At 51.1% G+C, this 16,403-nt stretch overlaps 8 protein-coding genes across 8 annotated transcripts; 6 read left to right on the forward strand and 2 right to left on the reverse strand.

The window, feature by feature from the left end:
• Window positions 1-23: 23 nt before the first annotated feature.
• Window positions 24-1,052, reverse strand: PC9H_000744 (uncharacterized protein; the record flags this gene model as incomplete). The annotated part of the gene is made up of 6 exons (XM_036770398.1): window positions 24-114; window positions 168-250; window positions 303-408; window positions 473-647; window positions 722-827; window positions 885-1,052. 6 exons carry the CDS (start codon window positions 1,050-1,052, stop codon window positions 24-26), a joined length of 729 nt encoding a protein of 242 aa, XP_036636243.1.
• Window positions 1,053-1,132: 80 nt separating this feature from the next.
• ALG3 (dolichyl-P-Man:Man(5)GlcNAc(2)-PP-dolichol alpha-1,3-mannosyltransferase) lies at window positions 1,133-2,601 on the reverse strand (the record flags this gene model as incomplete). Its single annotated transcript, XM_036770399.1, has 6 exons — window positions 1,133-1,253; window positions 1,313-1,448; window positions 1,499-1,908; window positions 1,958-2,260; window positions 2,310-2,409; window positions 2,463-2,601. 6 exons carry the CDS (start codon window positions 2,599-2,601, stop codon window positions 1,133-1,135), a joined length of 1,209 nt encoding a protein of 402 aa, XP_036636244.1.
• Window positions 2,602-2,815: 214 nt separating this feature from the next.
• ARG4 (argininosuccinate lyase) lies at window positions 2,816-4,593 on the forward strand (the record flags this gene model as incomplete). The annotated part of the gene is made up of 8 exons (XM_036770400.1): window positions 2,816-2,880; window positions 2,932-3,106; window positions 3,155-3,406; window positions 3,466-3,812; window positions 3,867-3,951; window positions 4,012-4,155; window positions 4,212-4,292; window positions 4,351-4,593. 8 exons carry the CDS (start codon window positions 2,816-2,818, stop codon window positions 4,591-4,593), a joined length of 1,392 nt encoding a protein of 463 aa, XP_036636245.1.
• A 385-nt stretch (window positions 4,594-4,978) lies between these two features.
• Window positions 4,979-6,443, forward strand: SSO2_1 (Plasma membrane t-SNARE, secretory vesicle fusion; the record flags this gene model as incomplete). The annotated part of the gene is made up of 9 exons (XM_036770401.1): window positions 4,979-5,008; window positions 5,064-5,095; window positions 5,148-5,328; window positions 5,384-5,617; window positions 5,676-5,784; window positions 5,846-5,922; window positions 5,986-6,105; window positions 6,160-6,245; window positions 6,296-6,443. The coding sequence occupies 9 exons, from the start codon at window positions 4,979-4,981 to the stop codon at window positions 6,441-6,443; spliced, it is 1,017 nt and encodes a 338-aa protein (XP_036636246.1).
• A 706-nt stretch (window positions 6,444-7,149) lies between these two features.
• Window positions 7,150-7,432, forward strand: PC9H_000748 (uncharacterized protein; the record flags this gene model as incomplete). Its single annotated transcript, XM_036770402.1, has 2 exons — window positions 7,150-7,257; window positions 7,310-7,432. 2 exons carry the CDS (start codon window positions 7,150-7,152, stop codon window positions 7,430-7,432), a joined length of 231 nt encoding a protein of 76 aa, XP_036636247.1.
• A 913-nt stretch (window positions 7,433-8,345) lies between these two features.
• AAT2 (Aspartate aminotransferase, cytoplasmic) lies at window positions 8,346-10,008 on the forward strand (the record flags this gene model as incomplete). The annotated part of the gene is made up of 8 exons (XM_036770403.1): window positions 8,346-8,406; window positions 8,457-8,493; window positions 8,552-8,669; window positions 8,726-8,975; window positions 9,029-9,366; window positions 9,421-9,573; window positions 9,631-9,800; window positions 9,852-10,008. 8 exons carry the CDS (start codon window positions 8,346-8,348, stop codon window positions 10,006-10,008), a joined length of 1,284 nt encoding a protein of 427 aa, XP_036636248.1.
• A 164-nt stretch (window positions 10,009-10,172) lies between these two features.
• PC9H_000750 (uncharacterized protein) lies at window positions 10,173-14,125 on the forward strand (the record flags this gene model as incomplete). Its single annotated transcript, XM_036770404.1, has 9 exons — window positions 10,173-10,740; window positions 10,812-10,873; window positions 10,939-12,055; window positions 12,115-12,263; window positions 12,313-12,622; window positions 12,695-13,242; window positions 13,312-13,418; window positions 13,481-13,638; window positions 13,698-14,125. 9 exons carry the CDS (start codon window positions 10,173-10,175, stop codon window positions 14,123-14,125), a joined length of 3,447 nt encoding a protein of 1,148 aa, XP_036636249.1.
• A 468-nt stretch (window positions 14,126-14,593) lies between these two features.
• On the forward strand, window positions 14,594-16,056 carry PC9H_000751 (uncharacterized protein; the record flags this gene model as incomplete). Its single annotated transcript, XM_036770405.1, has 7 exons — window positions 14,594-14,636; window positions 14,686-14,766; window positions 14,821-14,881; window positions 14,937-15,028; window positions 15,087-15,179; window positions 15,232-15,306; window positions 15,365-16,056. 7 exons carry the CDS (start codon window positions 14,594-14,596, stop codon window positions 16,054-16,056), a joined length of 1,137 nt encoding a protein of 378 aa, XP_036636250.1.
• Between the last annotated feature and the right edge of the window lie 347 nt (window positions 16,057-16,403).

Genomic DNA, 16,403 nt, shown 5'->3' on the forward strand with positions numbered 1-16,403 from the left:
CGAAGCCCGGCTCCTAGTCTAAGCTAGTACTTGAACATTAGATCAGAGCGTAGGATATACTTCGTGCCCTTGCGAACTGGGGAACCTTCATGAAGCAAGCACTCACTGCCGTGCCTTTTATTGAACGAATGAGTAGTATGAATGGACGGCGAGCATTGTAGCCTGACCTATGAAGAAGAGCAGTGCCACGAGTGAGAGGAGCTGCAATGGCCTCCCTTGCTTTGCCTTTCTGCTCAAGATAGAAGATTGTCTATCATTGCCTACGTCAATTCTTGATGCCATACATTATGTCCATTACCTACCTCTCCGCCTTCTACACCGTCTTCAATGCCAGATAAATACATCAGGATGGTCCATTCAGACTTGAGCCCGGTTGCAGGATCTCTGACCGAATCGTCGTAATGTGGTCTTCACACAAAGTACCGTCACGTCCATTAGCTATATATCTGGAGGTTAAGATACGTTGGCATACCCGAAATGCTGTCCTGGATTGTATTTATACAGTCGAATATTGGAATTGCAGCCAACGGGCGAGTGGTGGGATTCACTTGTGCGCCAAGTAGAAGGAGTAGGCAGAGAAAGGACGTATGGCTGGAACAACGAGTGCAACCGCTCAGCGAAGTCCACAGAGGGAATAGAGAATCGATCTAGTGGTTAAGTAGCAACGTCGATGAGAAAGTCAGCGACCAGAATTGGCAGATGCCTGGCTGTATCTACTCACAATTAACGCGTTCGGCTTCCCCTCGTTTCTTGGGTGGAGTCAGCTCGAGAGGAAGGTTATCGATAAATTGAATGTATTGTTTACATTCCGCAGCGGTTAGGAAATTCTGGAATCAAGGCATTTGTATTCGTCATGTGTCGCAACACGAGAAAGAGGGACTAACATCAATCAGTAATATCTGATCATCAAGCAGAGTACGACATTCCAGATAGTCTTTCGGCGCAATCGCGGGAAATGTATAGTTATGCTCAGGAGATGGAGGATTCTCTCCTTTCGTGCCACGGGTAGCTTTGGAAGTTTGGGCCTTTCCCTTGCGTTGTTGTTTGGACATGGACTTCACAGAAGTAGCAGAACAGAACAGAAAGAGGACGCCGGTGGCAAGGGTTCCAGGATGTATATTACGTAACAGTACTATGATACACGCCAAATCCCAGCGAGCAAGAGGCTGTGTGCCAGTAGTAAAATACTAGAGGAGACGTTCGTGGACGGATATACGTTCCATGCAAACTCCACAGCCACCAGAATAGCGAGCCTTGAGAAAAAGTCAGCATTCAAAACGCGTCAACAATGTATCAGGGAGAGCGAGCTTACTTGACGGGCATCGCATAGTGTGTTTTGAAGACCAGGAAAGGTAGTTGTTGTGCATACCAGGAGTAGAACTGGTAGTGGAGCGACCGAGCAAAGAAGATTCCTATTAAATTGGACGTGAAGAGAACCGTGGCAACATCTAGGCAAGTCTTAGATATGCATGTATAATGAGCCGAGGATGGCACTCACAATCTGGGGACACTGGCACCAGTCCTGCTGGAGTGCTGGGCCGTGAGATACCTCGCAAAATGGTAGGAAGTGGACCACCATCAGGACGACACCAACGGTACCCAACCGCAACAAGAACCGAAACGTGCCCCACTAGCAACCCCACCGCCCATCGTCGATCCAAGAAGAGTCCCTCTCCCAGTATTCTCCAGTTTACCGTCCATTTGAACAAGAAGACACGAGACAGATCGAACGCGCCGTTGAGATAGGCACTGAGATCGGCTTTGATGAATGTGCGAGCAATAACAGCCTGGAATGATAGTATTGTTATCATTTGCCGGAATGTGGTCAATAGCCCGCGGCGCTTGTACAGCAGAACGAGGAGTCCGGGAAGATATAGTAAAATGGACATCTTGATGGATAGAGCCGTGCTGCATTCCCTTCAACTTCATCTCCAAAACGTATATTTTGAACGCGTACCTATACAACAACACTGCAAGGTCGTCCATTTCAAGTTGGTACGCCAATACGGCCGCGAGAGCGGCGGTCACGGACCAGCAGTCATTGAATAGCCTCAGCACATAGATGGAATGCAACCGCTTGCTGAGCGGTAACGCAAGCAGGAGCCAGTTCGGCGCGCCAGCTTTGCGATAGATGCAGCAGGTCAGTATCAGCGAAGATACATATAGTCCGGCGTAGATTTGCTGAGAAAGTGCCATGTTCCGGCCAGCGTCAGTGATTTTGTACAATAGCTGGTGAATGTAGACGTGGCCAGCAGGATAACTATGCAAAGTTCAGCAACGACGGAGTCATTCGAGAAGGTATGCCGCACACCAAAGGTCCTGTGGGCCCAGATATCCTCGAGTAGTTGGTTTCCCCCTTCATTATCACTGCGATTTGGGCCATATATGTTTCCCAGTCGATTTCGGTATCTGACGACAGCTCTCGTCAATGCACGCACATATACACGCAACGGGAAGCTAACAGGGTATGAACCGCACGATGAGCTGCGTAAGGACGGCATCGCCAACGACGACGAGCGCAGCGACTGCCCCAAAGTATCTCGGGTTTGTGAGAAGCTCACAGAGAGCCTGAAACGGATGGCGTAGGAAATGGGAGATCATGGGAAGGGAAGAAGAGGCATCAGTGACTTCGGCGTTGTCAACAACTCAGCATTTCAGCTGCATTCGTGGCGCGCACATTTCATCCATTCTCTACCGCAATGGCCGCAGAATGAAATCTACAGCACCGACAAATGGACGGAGACTCGTGACATACAAAAAGTCACGTCTTTGACCAAAACTTCATAGTGCTCCCTAGTACTCCTTTCTGTAAGCCATGGCAGAGCAACCTACGAAACAGAAGCTATGGGGAGGCAGGTTCACGGGAACGACAGATCCTCTGTGAGTGCTCCATCGCGCCTGTGCCAGTCTCGAGCTCATCGAGGTCCGTAGCATGCACGAATTTAATCAATCGCTGAAATATGATCAGCGAATGCATGCCGCCGATATCAAAGGTTCCATCGCATATGCCAAGGCATTGAGCCTCGTAGGCATCTTGACCGCGCAGGAACGTGATAAGATCGTCGATGGACTCAAACGCGTCGGTAAAGAATGGGAGGACGGCGTCGTGGGTTGCTAGCTCAAGTATACCGACGGCATACTGATCTCCAACCAGTTCAAACCACAACCAGATGACGAAGACATCCATACTGCGAACGAGCGTCGTCTCAGCGAGCTCATCGGACCCCTTGGTGGTAAACTGCATACTGGCCGATCGCGAAATGATCAAGTAGCAACAGATATGCGCATTTGGCTTCTCGAAGAAGTCAAGGATATCGAGGAGTCTCTCAAAGGCCTCATCCGTGTCATGGTTGAGCGTGCCGATAAAGAGAAGGACATCCTGCTCCCCGGATATACCCACCTTCAGGTACTCATTCAATCGACTGTTCACCGCTTTGCTGTGGACTGATGGTCGTTGATTCACAGCGTGGGCAGCCCATCCGCTGGTCCCACCTTCTTCTTTCCCATGCATTCTCGTTCCGATCTGATCTTGAACGTCTGCAACAACAAGTTGCACGTATCTCGGTTCTTCCGTTAGGATGTGGTGCCCTTGCCGGAAATCCTTTTGTTGTGGACAGGGAGTTTCTAGCGAAGGAACTTGGCTTCCAGTCCCTTGCCGAGAACAGCTTGTGGGGTGTCGGAGACCGTGACTTCATTGTCGAATTCTTGATGTGGGGCAGTCTAACTATGGCCCATATTAGCCGCATGGCAGAGGATTTGATCGTGTATTCGACAGCCGAGTTCGGGTTCGTAAGCCTAAGCGATGCCTACAGGTATGCGATCCTCGTTATCACCACTGTGCTGCGCTTATGTCGATTGCTAAATAGCACTGGTTCAAGTATCATGCCTCAGAAGAAGAACCCCGATTCGCTAGAACTTCTGCGGGGGAAGTCAGGCCGTATCTTTGGGAATGTCCGTTGGAGCCCCTGCGCAATGGCACCCGTTTCATTTGGCTGACCAGATCTCCCATAGATGGCCGGATTCTTGATGACACTGAAGGGACTCCCGTCTACATACAACAAGGACCTACAGGAAGACAAGGAGCCCCTTTTTGATTCCGTCGACAATGTCTCAGCATCCCTGAAGATAGCGGAGGGCGTTGTAGCTACACTCGAGGTAATACAGCGACCTAAGCATCAGTGTTTTGAGTACTGAATTACAGCTCGTCTCAGGTACACGCTGACAGAATGCGCCAGGCGCTTACCATGGACGTTCTGGCAACAGATCTAGCAGATTACCTTGTCCGCAAAGGCGTAAGCGAGATAGTCCCAAGTAATTTCTTACGCGCAGTAGAACTGACTATCTGGGTAGATTCCATTCCGAGAGACGCATCATATTTCAGGACGAGCAGTCGCGCTTGCCGAATCCCGCAAGTGTCAATTAAACGAGCTTACGCTGGGAGATTTCAAGCAGCTAAACGAGAAGTTCGATAACGATGTTCTAGCGGTGTTTGACTTTGAAGCGAGTGTGGAAAGGAGGGAGTCGATTGGGGGAACGAGCAAGAAAATGATTGACCGACAGGTCTCCGTGCTGAGGGCCGCTCTCGCTAATTAGTGACTGGAAATTGTTCAAATAAAAGGTGCTTGTACACTGTACTTAGAATTATCCCAATGGCTCATCCGTAATGGCGTTGATTTTTGAGTCTGAGAATGTTTGGTCACGCGCGCTGCGGCGCTGTCAACCACTGGCTGAAACGCCGAGAAAGGAAGTGATCCCGTTTCTACACAGCTTCCTCCTCCTCTTACATACAATTGCCTGCGGTCTCAGCGCCAGCGGCCGTTCGACTTCGCCTTTTTAGTTGAAACCATCTAGTCCTTTTTCCAGACTTGTGGCCAAGGCAGCTGCTAGGGTACATTGTTTCAGTTTCCAAGTCTCAGCCGCATCCTCGCAGACACCCACATACAACCTTCACATCGCTCACCAGAACTAGTAATCTACAATGGCCCGAGACAGACTAGCAGCCATGAGGGTGAGCGCTTTGCTTCGTTTTTGCTCGCTGTTCCGCCTCATGGTGTATCTTCCAGGCCCAGCAACAAGGTGGTGGAAACAACTATTCGTGAGTCCGTATTTTCCGTCGTCATAGGCCCCGCTCAACCTCCTTTCGCTAGCAACAACTCTTACCCTACGCAGGCGTCGGGTGGAGGCGGCGGAGGCTACAACAGCAGAAATAACCCTTACGCACAACAAGACGACAAAACATACGAGATGTCGGACGTCAAGGATAGCCAAACACACCTAACAGCCGCAGCCGACTTTGGTGGAGACAACATGTCTGCATTCTACTCGGAGGTTTGTTATTATCTGCCACGGAGCAAAATGTAGCGTTATTGAAGATGGGGTGTAGATTTCGTCGTTGCAAGACAGCCTCCGTACTTTCAACGACAATGTCTCGAGGATTGGGGACTTGCATTCACGTTCACTCAATAACACGGACGACCAAGCCGCGCAGCGTAACGCAGCGCAGTTGGAGGAGCTGGTTGAGGATACAAGTGCGCTGAGTGCGACATTGAAGCGAAGGATCAAGGCGTTGGAACGCTCGCCTGGCTCTGGTCGCGACGGCCAAATACGCAAACAGCAGGTGAGTATCTTATCCCCTGAGTTATTGATGTAAACGCTGATTGATTGGGGTGGATAAGACTGCACTCGTCAAATCCAAATTCGTGGAAGCGATCCAAAACTACCAAACGGTGGAGCAACAGTTCCGTTCGAAATACAAGCAACGCATGGAACGCCAGTTCAAGATTGGTATGTCATAGCGATGGGCATAATGGTTACCGAGCTCTTCTGACCATCAATTCTCTCGTAGTCAAACCCGACGCTTCGCCGGAAGAAGTGAAGGCCGTTGTCAATGATGAGTCTGGTGGCCAAATATTCAGCCAAGCGGTGAGTGGGCCCTTTATCGCATTTGTTTTTCGGCACGGCGTATTCTGATGCAGGCTCGCGTAGTTGATCTCCTCGAACCGCTACGGTGAATCTCGTGCTGCTTACCGGGAAGTCCAAGAACGACACGAAGATATTAAGAAAATAGAACGGACACTTACCGAGCTTGCCCAGTTGTTCAATGATGTGAGTCGTGGTAACCATCAGGCTTGTTGCGTCGTCTTATACGTATGATCTTAGATGAGCGTGCTTGTTGAACAACAAGAAGAGACCATCAATGTCATCGAGACTGCCGCTGCCGGGGTTGAGAAGGATACGGAAGTTGGGTAAGTAAAGTGTGTTGCTTCATCTCTCCGTGTAGCTTATTCTTCGATAGTCTCGGCTACACCGAAAAGGCCGTCGATTCCGCCAGAGCCGCGCGCAAGAAACGTTGGATTTGTTTCATCATCTGCCTTGTTGTTCTCATCATTGTTGGTATTATCATCGCGGTTGTCATAACGCAGCAAGTGAACAAGACGAAGTAGCCGACCTTCCTTGTTTCTTCCTTCTCCTGTGTAGTATTGGTTGCTTTTCGGACGACGATTCATGGACTTTTAGCCTAATACAAGCATTCTTTTTTCACGACATCCTTTTGGATAATACCTCCTTAACTTATCGCTAGGTTCTAATGCAGTTACTTCCCTGGTATCTTGCATATGGCAGCGACGTGTGACCTGATCATCAGCAGCACTTATCGCTTGCGCTCTGGAGGCAGAGTCGACCGGGGCCAATAGAAGGTGACCAGAAGCGAGACTCGGTACGGTGGGGCTGTCAGAGTCTGAGTCCGTGATGGTCGAAGAGAGTGGATTAAGTCGGCTAAGCCAATGGTGATGGGCCAGCAGCAGAGATGCCTGCATGAGACCATGAGGATGTGAAGGTTGTACACTAAACCGGAGGCCCAGTCTTGAGCAGGCGATCGGTGCCGGATTTGGATGTGTCAGCACGTGGTCAGCAGCTCTCCTGCTTACGCGTCGCAGGACTTGTGGCAGTGGGCCCTATAAAACCCATTTCGACTCGGACGGCTCCCCTTGCTTCTTCACCCGTCACCCCCCACATCCCGCTCTCAGCGTGAGTCCTCCCTGCACATCGTCCCCGACGTTCTCCAAGCTCACAGTTCTTGATTGTCCCCGTAGTTCCCAGCAGTCCTCCTCCGTCTCCGCCTCCTCGTACACCACCACAAACCACATACTCATGGCCGCCAAGAAACGTTGTCAATTGCAGGCGGAGACCCCTTGCAATTCCGCAGTCTTGCGCATCGTCGGCGAATGTCCGATGTGTCGACACCAGTTCTGTGGCGAGGTGAGTAGCCAGCCCCCTCTGACTCGGATGCCGTTATCTGACCCCTTCACAGCACCGTCTTCCGGAACACCACAACTGCAATCAGCTGGAGGACTGCCGGAAGCAGGCCTATGAGCGCAACAAGCTCAAGCTTGAGAGCGAACGGACCGTTGCTTCCAAGATGGCCACTGCGTAGCTATCCTCCATATCCCCTACACACCCATTGCATTTTCCATCTTGCCATTTCGTCTGTACTTGCATCGCCCATTGTCTCATAATTCTATACGAATCTAGCTTGATGTCCATAATCTTACCATTTCCACGCTGGGACATTCTACTACCATTGCCATCCCCCCTCACGTTGGTTGCCTCCACACCGGAATTACCTTGTATTGTCGGCTGATACATGCGTACCTATTAATTGGCCTTGATATAACACACGCTTGCTTCATTTGATGAGAATCTGCTTGAGCACACGACGAACGATGCCTGCTACTTGTGAATTGCAGTTGCCAGGGCTCAGGGTTAGTGTCGCTAAGATATCGTTTATGCGCTGAGATCTAAGCGGCGGGGAAAGGCTGAACGTCGTGACAGGCTTCGACAGGGAAGGTAAAACGGAATCGCCTTTGCACGACATACGGGGGTTGAGCGGCGCTGAGCAGCGTTCTGGATGCCAGCCATTGGGTGCGGAGGCTCACGGAGAGCACTTGCCTGGCCACGCCGAACTGTATATATACGCGGCGATTACTGCATAATGCCCAGAAAGTCAACCTCACCCTTCACCGCCATCGATAAAACCCAAATCCTCTGAACTTTCACTTTCTCTCAGATTGTTAGACCTTCCCCCACATAGACCAGTGAGTAGCACCATTTGGTTATCCGGCCAATGGACGGGCGTATATTGTGCAGCCTCTGCGCCGGTATCACATGCAAGCGACCGACGGGGAACGGAAGGAACAGTTGATTTGGTGACGAGGATCACGGCGAGCAAGGTCGCCTGTTGCGGCTCGCTGATGTATCACCGCTGCGCCATTATATATCCTGGGCCGCCGACCGACTGCTAGATCATTCTCAAACTTATACCCCCTATCACTTCCTCATCATCTACCATGGCTGACAGACTGAAACAGCTCCTCAATCACGTCCTACCGTCAAATAACATGTCTGCAGGTCTGTCGTCGTTGTACAGTAGCGCCTGGATCGCGCTGACATTGCGGTAGAACTCTGGCAGAGCGTCCCGCTTGCTCCACCCGACAGGTACGTCGCGACCGCGTGAGAGGACACGGCTGTATTTGTCTGACGGCAACGATTTCAGCATCTTCAAGCTCACGGCCACATACAAGGCCGATACATTCCCACAGAAGGTTAACCTCGGTGTAGGAGCGTACCGGGACGATGATAACAAGCCTTGGGTCCTGCCTGTTATCAAGAAGGTGATTGTGTTCCCCACAGCGTCGTATACGCTTTGTACTAACCCACGGTTACACAGGCCACTCAAATACTATTGAACGATGACAAACTCGACCACGAGTACTTGCCAATTACTGGATTGCCCGAATTCACTTCGGCCGCTGCCAAGCTGATCCTCGGGGCCAACTCCCCTGCGATCGCGGATGGAAGAGTCTCGAGCGTGCAGACCATCTCTGGAACTGGCGCCAACCATCTTGGAGCGCTGTTCTTGAGTAGGTTCTACGGCTGGGACGCTGAGAAGAAGGTGCATTTGAGCAACCCCACTTGGGGTGGGTATTCGCCGTTTCCTTGGTCAACTCCTGCTCAGTGCCGTTACGTGTAGCGAACCATCAAGCTATCTTTAGAAACGTGGGGATTGAGCCTGTGGACTACCCCTACTATGATCCGGCCACCATTGGGTTGGACTACAAGGGCTTCATCAATTCGTTGGAGACGGCGCCCCCGCGCTCGGTCTTCTTGCTGCACGCCTGTGCGCACAACCCCACCGGTGTCGATCCTACGCAAGAGCAATGGAAAACTATTGCGGATGTGATGCTCGCAAAGAACCACTACGCATTCTTCGACTGCGCTTATCAAGGTTTCGCTAGCGGCGACTTGGATAATGACGCCTGGGCCGTGAGGCATTTCGTCGACCGTGCGGTCCCCATGCTGGTGTGTCAGGTGTGTGATCTCCACATTCTAGATCATGTGGGGAGCCTGATATTAAAACATCAGAGCTTCGCCAAAAACGCCGGATTGTATGGCGAGCGCGTAGGCGCTTTGCATGTCATCGCACCTTCAGCGGAGGGTGCGAACAGAGTTAAGAGCCAGTTGTCGGTGTTACAGCGGAGCGAAATTTCCAACCCTCCGTCTCACGGAGCTCGTCTTGTGAGTGAATCCAGTTGACCCATGTTTTGTCTCGTCAGAAAATGACTCGGGCGATAGGTCTCCCTTGTGTTGAATGATCCCGGCCTGTTTGAGGAGTGGAAACGGGACATCCGGACGATGGCCGGCCGAATTATCGAAATGCGGAAGGAGCTGCACCGATTATTGACGGAGGAGCTGAAGAACCCCCGGAACTGGGATCACATTTTGAACCAAATTGGGATGTTCAGGTGAGTAGATTGGGGTGATTGATGGGGCGATAATAACCTTTCCCCACGCAGTTTCACTGGGATTTCGCCAGATCAGAGCAAAGCTTTAATCGAAAAGGCGCATATATACCTGACTGCGAACGGACGGATTTCGATGGCGGGGCTCAACAGCCACAATGTGCGCTATTTTGCAGAGAACCTAGACAAAGTTACCCGCGGGGAATTGTAAATTTAAAATACTGTATTACAATGATGTCACTTGTATGCGTATGTTTGAAATACGTCATGATTGGTGATCGAGGATGATTCCTGTTGTGCCTTCCTTGTTTCTCCCTTCAACTTCACCACCAAAATCCAAATCCGTACCATCCGACCCAAATGCTGGCCTGACCCATGTTTCCTCCCTCCTCACCGTCAGACACAGCGGGCGCGCCTAATCCGTCGTCGTCTCCGTTGTCCGCAACGGCCCCGCCCTCATATATCCAGCTCCCGCCGCCACCGTGCTTCTCTTCGTTCGCATTCTCTCAATCGCCTTCCCATCCCTCCCCCGACCCTTTCGACAGAACACCCACCTCCCCCTCAATATACTACACGGCACCCTCGTCGCCGTACACAGAGTCCCCTACAAATTCAGAGCCGTCGTCCCCTCTGAAATCCCCTGGCTCACCCCCACCGTTGCCTGGGCTTCACATAACAATACCATCGGGCCCACTTCCTCGAAGCCCGAATTATGAACCGTTGCAGAACGAAGCTTTTCCAACTACCGACGTATCTATCGACATCGCTTTGGACGATGAGAGCTTGAGCCCGCTCGAAAAGATTTACCTGTTCTCCAGGAACAACGACCCGTTTCATCGTGTTTTCATCATCCATGCCATGCCATCCTTTTTGGAGCAGGTCACTCCACTCGAGGCTGACGAATACGTACTACCGCTACTGCGAAGCCTGGCCCAGGATGAGGGTAAGCGATTACTGCAATCATTGTTGTCTTGTGATAGTGACTACAGCTGGCAATGCTACATGTTTCAATAGATGAAACGGTCAAGGAAGCACTAGCTGCGGAATTAGTTCCTATCATATGGTGGTTCTTCACTGTATGTCGTTTATGCCCCAAGGTTTGCATATCTATCGAGATCACTGAACCGCGTTCTTGCCGCAGCATTGCCAAATCGTACCAGAGGGCGTCAAAGCGAACGAGTTTGGCCAACCATCAACAATACCAGTGACCACGATATGTGTCCAGTCGTTCACACCGATTTTTGGAAGGCTCCTGCTGAGCCCGAACCCTATGGTCGGAGGTCCAACTAGGAGTGCAGTTGTGGAAATATTAGCCAAGATGCGCAGGGCTGATATTAAAGAAGGACTCCTTCCAGCGAGCATGGGTCCCACAAACTCATTGGACGATCAGCCTCCATCAGATCCACAGTCTGAGAGTGAGGCGGACTCCGTCATCGGCTTATTCGGCAAGGTGGAGCGAGAATTGTTCGAACACGAGCTTCTGCAGCACGTCGTCATTGGCATGGGTAGATTGGATATGATGGCCACCGACGATTGCCAGGAGCCGCAGCCAGAAGATTATGCCTACGAAGACTGGGACGGCTCGAGTCAGGATATTTCTCCTGCGACAAATAATTTGACCGATGGATCTACGGCCGAAAGCTCTCCGGATGCTATGGACGTAGATGTTGAGGAGAGAACGCCGATGCTGGAAGAACCGGTGAATCCCTATTTTCCTCACCGTGCCCCGGCACCCTCACCCTCAGCTTCGTCGTCGTCGGAGTCGACACCCTCAATGATTACCAGCTCCTCGACCACGACATCTTCGCCTTCTTCGACAGGCGAGTGCCTTGAGGTTCAAGAGAGTGTATCCAACAACAGTGGCTCAACTGTATCTCCGCCTGCTCTTGACGGTATCAGAATGGAAGCCGACGAACAAGGATGGATGGATTACAACATGGAAGGGGACAAAGACAAATACTACGATGCTGAATACTACCTTCCCAATGAGGTATCCAAGGCTCTAGATCTGCAGTCTGGCCATCACTATACTGGATCATCTTTGTTATTTACGTGCTATCCTCAGGTTTCGACTATCGACCCATATGATTGCACAGAAGAGGTCTCAGAATCGTCGCTTGAATATGGCGCGTTTGAGTATCCTGAAGATGCAGCGGTTGATATTGACGACTACGGTGATGAGTTGGATTTCGACCAAGAGCAAGCTGCGGTGGGAAGGGTCTCGAGCATGAGCCTCATGGCGGCTACTGCTGCTAGTGGTAAGCTTTTGTTTCTGGCAGTATCGTTCATAAGTTCTTGACACGTCCAATAAATTTAGGTACATTACGCGATGAGACCAAGGTAGCCTTCGTAAAGGAAGTGGAACGTGTAGGCCGAGACCACCTGCATTGGGTGAGGCGAGAAGCTTCCTTCGCTGTTGGCGCTCTAGCGAAGGTGGTGCCCACAGAGCTTGTTGTCTGCTCCTTGGTATGGTCTCATCTTATGGCACCGACACTTTAATTGACCTAAGAACCAGTTCCCCTTGTTTGAATCCCTTCGTCAAGATCCTGTGTGGCATGTGCGCCAGTCAGCTTTGTTCGCGCTTCCTGCCATTTTATCCCGTTTGCCGCCACAGCGTCGACGTATACTAGCGATGGAGACTGTTCTTCCTCTGTCAAAAGATGCGTCTTCGAATGTGCGAACTGGGGTTATGGAAGCGCTGGGCGAGGTTATTTATACCTTCCACAAGGATGAGAACGGCCCCCCAGAGCAGCTTTTGCACCTTTTCTTGGGAAGAAAGGAAGACAAGCGATTGAGGGATGGGCAACAGGAGGCCAGCGGCCGGAGTGGCGTAAGTGAGGGGCATCAAAGCATCCCAAGCTCGACACTTGGTTCCCCACCCTCCGCTACAGGGCAAGGCAGCAATGGTGACACGCCACTGGATCCGCTAGAAGCGTTCTTCCTATATCCGGACCGGGCCATGGTTTGTGCCTTCAATTTCCCTGCCATCGCAGCAACACTTGGGCAAGCAAGATGGATCGAGATACGGGAGTACTACCTGCAATTGGCGCAAAATCGCATGACTGGCGTTCGGCGGACATTGGCGGCGAGTTTAGGCGCGATAGCCAAGATCATCGGAGAGGAGAATGCTGAGAGCGATCTCATGGATGTGTGGTGGGATGCAATTAGATGCGAAGAGGAGGATGTGAGGATGAAGGCAGTGGAGTGTGTAGGGGAATTTGTGTCGGCCCTGGGCTCAAGTGCTCGGCTTGAGATTATACGGGGGTTGTATACGTTTTGGTCAGAGGGCATTTTCAGGAATTGGCGGGAGAGGGAGCGGATCGCAGACATCCTTGGTGATCTTTCTCAGCTTGTCGGCTTGGCTGATACTGGCATAATGCGTGGCCTATTAATGCTGGCTTTACAAGACGGTGTGGCTGCCATCAGAGAGGCGGCAGTGTCATCTGTGAGTGTGCTTCTCACCAATCGACCTTCGCTCCAAGGGGAACAAACTCTGACTGTTGCCGGTTTGTAGCTGCCTGTGATTCGGAGAACATTTATGGCTGATGCACGGGTGCTACAAGATTTACATGACGATGTTCTAAGCCTGTCTAGATCAGCAAACTATCGTTGGAGGATGGCGTACGTTCTTCGTTCCTGGCTTCTTTTCCCAGAATCTCATAGAAGTTTTCGTCTCGAATCAGTTTCATCGCATGTCAGCAAATCTTGACTATATCACCGCCATCCCAGACTGCGGCCGTGGAGGTTAATGAGGCCTTCTGGCTCAGCCTTGAGCCTCTCACAAGCGACAAGATTGTTGGTGTCAGGATTAGCATCGCGCGCCTCATAGGTGTTTATCTTCGTGAGTAGTTGCGTGTGACTATTTGTGCGTCACTTTGACTAATCGACGGCGATATGAAGGCGCATTTCACCGAGGTTCTCATCAAGCTTCCAATGAAACACTATCGAACATGGTCAAGACATTGCAGGATGATTCCTCCCACGAAGTCAGGTCATACGTTCCAAGTGTATGGCTTGAGGACACTCGTGCTGATGGAAACGTTCCCGGCGTAACTCCGCTTCGGTCCAAGGGAGCCCAGTCGTCGATATTCTCTAAACCACCTCCGATATCGTCGAATCCGGTCGACACAGTCCTTGCGGTGGCTGCGGAAGCCACCTTACAGGAACAAAATAGTATGCGGGCGGCATCGAAACCCGTGCAAGCGCAAGAGGACATCGGGTCCATTTTGTTCAGCAAACTGCAGCAGATTGGAGAAGCTCGGGTTTCGGCAGAGAGTGCGGCGCTTAGTGGGACCCACCTCGAAATGGCGCAGCCTGTTCCCTCTTAGGACCCGAAAGTTACTCGGACTCTTGTGGTGCTCCTCCTGGAGCGATACTGATGCCCTAGTTTGACCGGGGCCAGTGACTGATACATGTAACATAGTATTGATGTTTTTTGCATTGACCCGTTCCGTTGTTCTTTACTGATTCAGCATTGCCCCTGCAGTGTATACCTACACATCCATCACTATCTATACCATCGTACATTCACTTATAATATACTATTCAGCATTAGTACCTGAGTGTGCTGCAGTGAGCGTTCCACATTGGAGGTATTCGGAGTTCCAACTGTCCACGGCGGCTGCCGCATTGGGAACTTCTTCGTAGGACTGATGTGAAGATTGAAAACACACTCTTGCCTGCCACCTATAATTTGCTGACGAGCTGGCCTTCCCTTCTCCGCTCCTTGCCCCGTCACCGTCGACCGGTCTCAACCCCCCACGCTCTCTTCCACCGGCTTCTCTGTACAATAAACGATGATGGACAGGGTTATGAGAATACTGCGATGCGTGCTCTTTGGTGCGTTCCTTAGCTTTTTCCATATGCTGATGGCTCATGTTGTGATTAGCGTTCTTCATCGTATGCAATGCCATAATATGCAGTGGGGCTGTATGGAATCTCAGCCTGATGCAACCATTAGGATGGCGCAGTGCGTACCGTCTTCTATGTGATGGCATAGCAACTAATTTCATCAATTCAACAGTGGAAGTAAACGTTTACTTGATAGTAATTGGCGCGATAGCAGTCACCTTTAGCTTCGCTCTGTAAGTACACCTTGCGCCCAGTTCCCCTCGACGATGGCCTTACCACTGGTGGTAGAATGTTTTGTGAACTTTTGCGACCGAATGGGTTCACAAGTCTGGTATGGGTCGAGTGTGCATGGGTTACGCTGTTCTTAGTTCTTGAGCTAGGTGTGTGCTTATCACTGCTAATTCCTCGTATAGAGCTCACCGCCGTCGTCATGATCAGCTGGAGCGTCCGCCTTCTTGGCCATCGTACCTGCTTTGACATGCCAACCCCTGGGAGTCCCCGCAAGATTGAATGATGGAAGGAGATCACGGCGTATGTTATCAAACTTTGTCTGCTCTTACAATAACCAACGCTCTTATGTTAGTCCTAACTCGCGTAAACGGTGCCTGCAGCTCCACGCGCTTAGTCCTTGCTTTCACTTGGATTTGTTCGTTGATGCGTAAGCGTAATTCGTTTCACCTTCGCCATATCCTGGTTAACTCTTCACTATGATATAGTCCTCATTTATGTCTGTTTCTTGACCATCTCTGCGGTCATTCAATCGAAAGATGATCCAAAGATTTGGGTTAGCTCGGTTCGGCATCTTCGGTGGTCTGAGGAACGGCGACAACTCTCCAGCGCCCCGCCATCTCCCACCAGACCTCGCTTCATCAAGAAGAACCCCTCTATAGTCGCGCCGAGACCTCGTCGGGTGCTACAAGCGCCTAACATCTACGCCTACCGCTCGGGTCTCAGCGATGACTATCAGATCGAACACTTCCAACCTCCGAACGCTATCCAATCAGAGCCAGTTGAACCGGAACCAGCTCTTCTGCTGCGAAACGATTCTCAACCCCCCGTCAACTACAATGCCTACCCGGCAGTTTCATTCTACCCCCAATACATGCAATCTGCGATTACTCCTGCAATACATCAACAATTACCCCCGGAGCAACAAGCTGGTCCATCTTCTCCTCCGCCTCTCGGTGACTGGCCGAGAAGGGATGTCCTATCACATCCAGCAAAGCCAAAGCGACGCCCGGCGCCACCGCTCGATGATGAATTGGCGGCGATCGCCAATTTAACATCTCCTTCAGCGTCACATACTCGCCGTCCCTCGGGACCTCGTACACGTTCGACAATGAACGCCTATAACTCCCGACCGCCGCCGCCGTTGGACTTGACAAACATAAGTTCACATCGGACATAACGTGCTGGCTTAGGATACTTGTACGACGCGGGCGTCGCTAGGGTTGTTTTACGTTAGATGTATTCTTATGGTTGTATTTTATTGGGTGTATCAGCACATGTGTCTGTATAGCTAGCTTAGTACTAATCTCTGGGACTTACTCATGTTTGCCATAGCGCATCATATGATATGCTCTTTCGGGAAGTGGGCGGGATCCGCGCTCAGCTCTCGGTTTGGGACTTCTGCCGCGTTATTAGCCTCAATCGTCGTCACGAACAAATCATCCACTCGAATATAAGAGGAGTCGAGGACCTTTTTGAGAAACTTCAGGGATGATTTCAGGGTCCGAACAAGGACTGCGAAGCCTT

This window comes from Pleurotus ostreatus, assembly GCF_014466165.1.
Source record: "Pleurotus ostreatus strain PC9 chromosome Unknown scaffold_1, whole genome shotgun sequence".
NCBI classification, from domain to species: Eukaryota; Fungi; Basidiomycota; class Agaricomycetes; order Agaricales; family Pleurotaceae; genus Pleurotus; species Pleurotus ostreatus.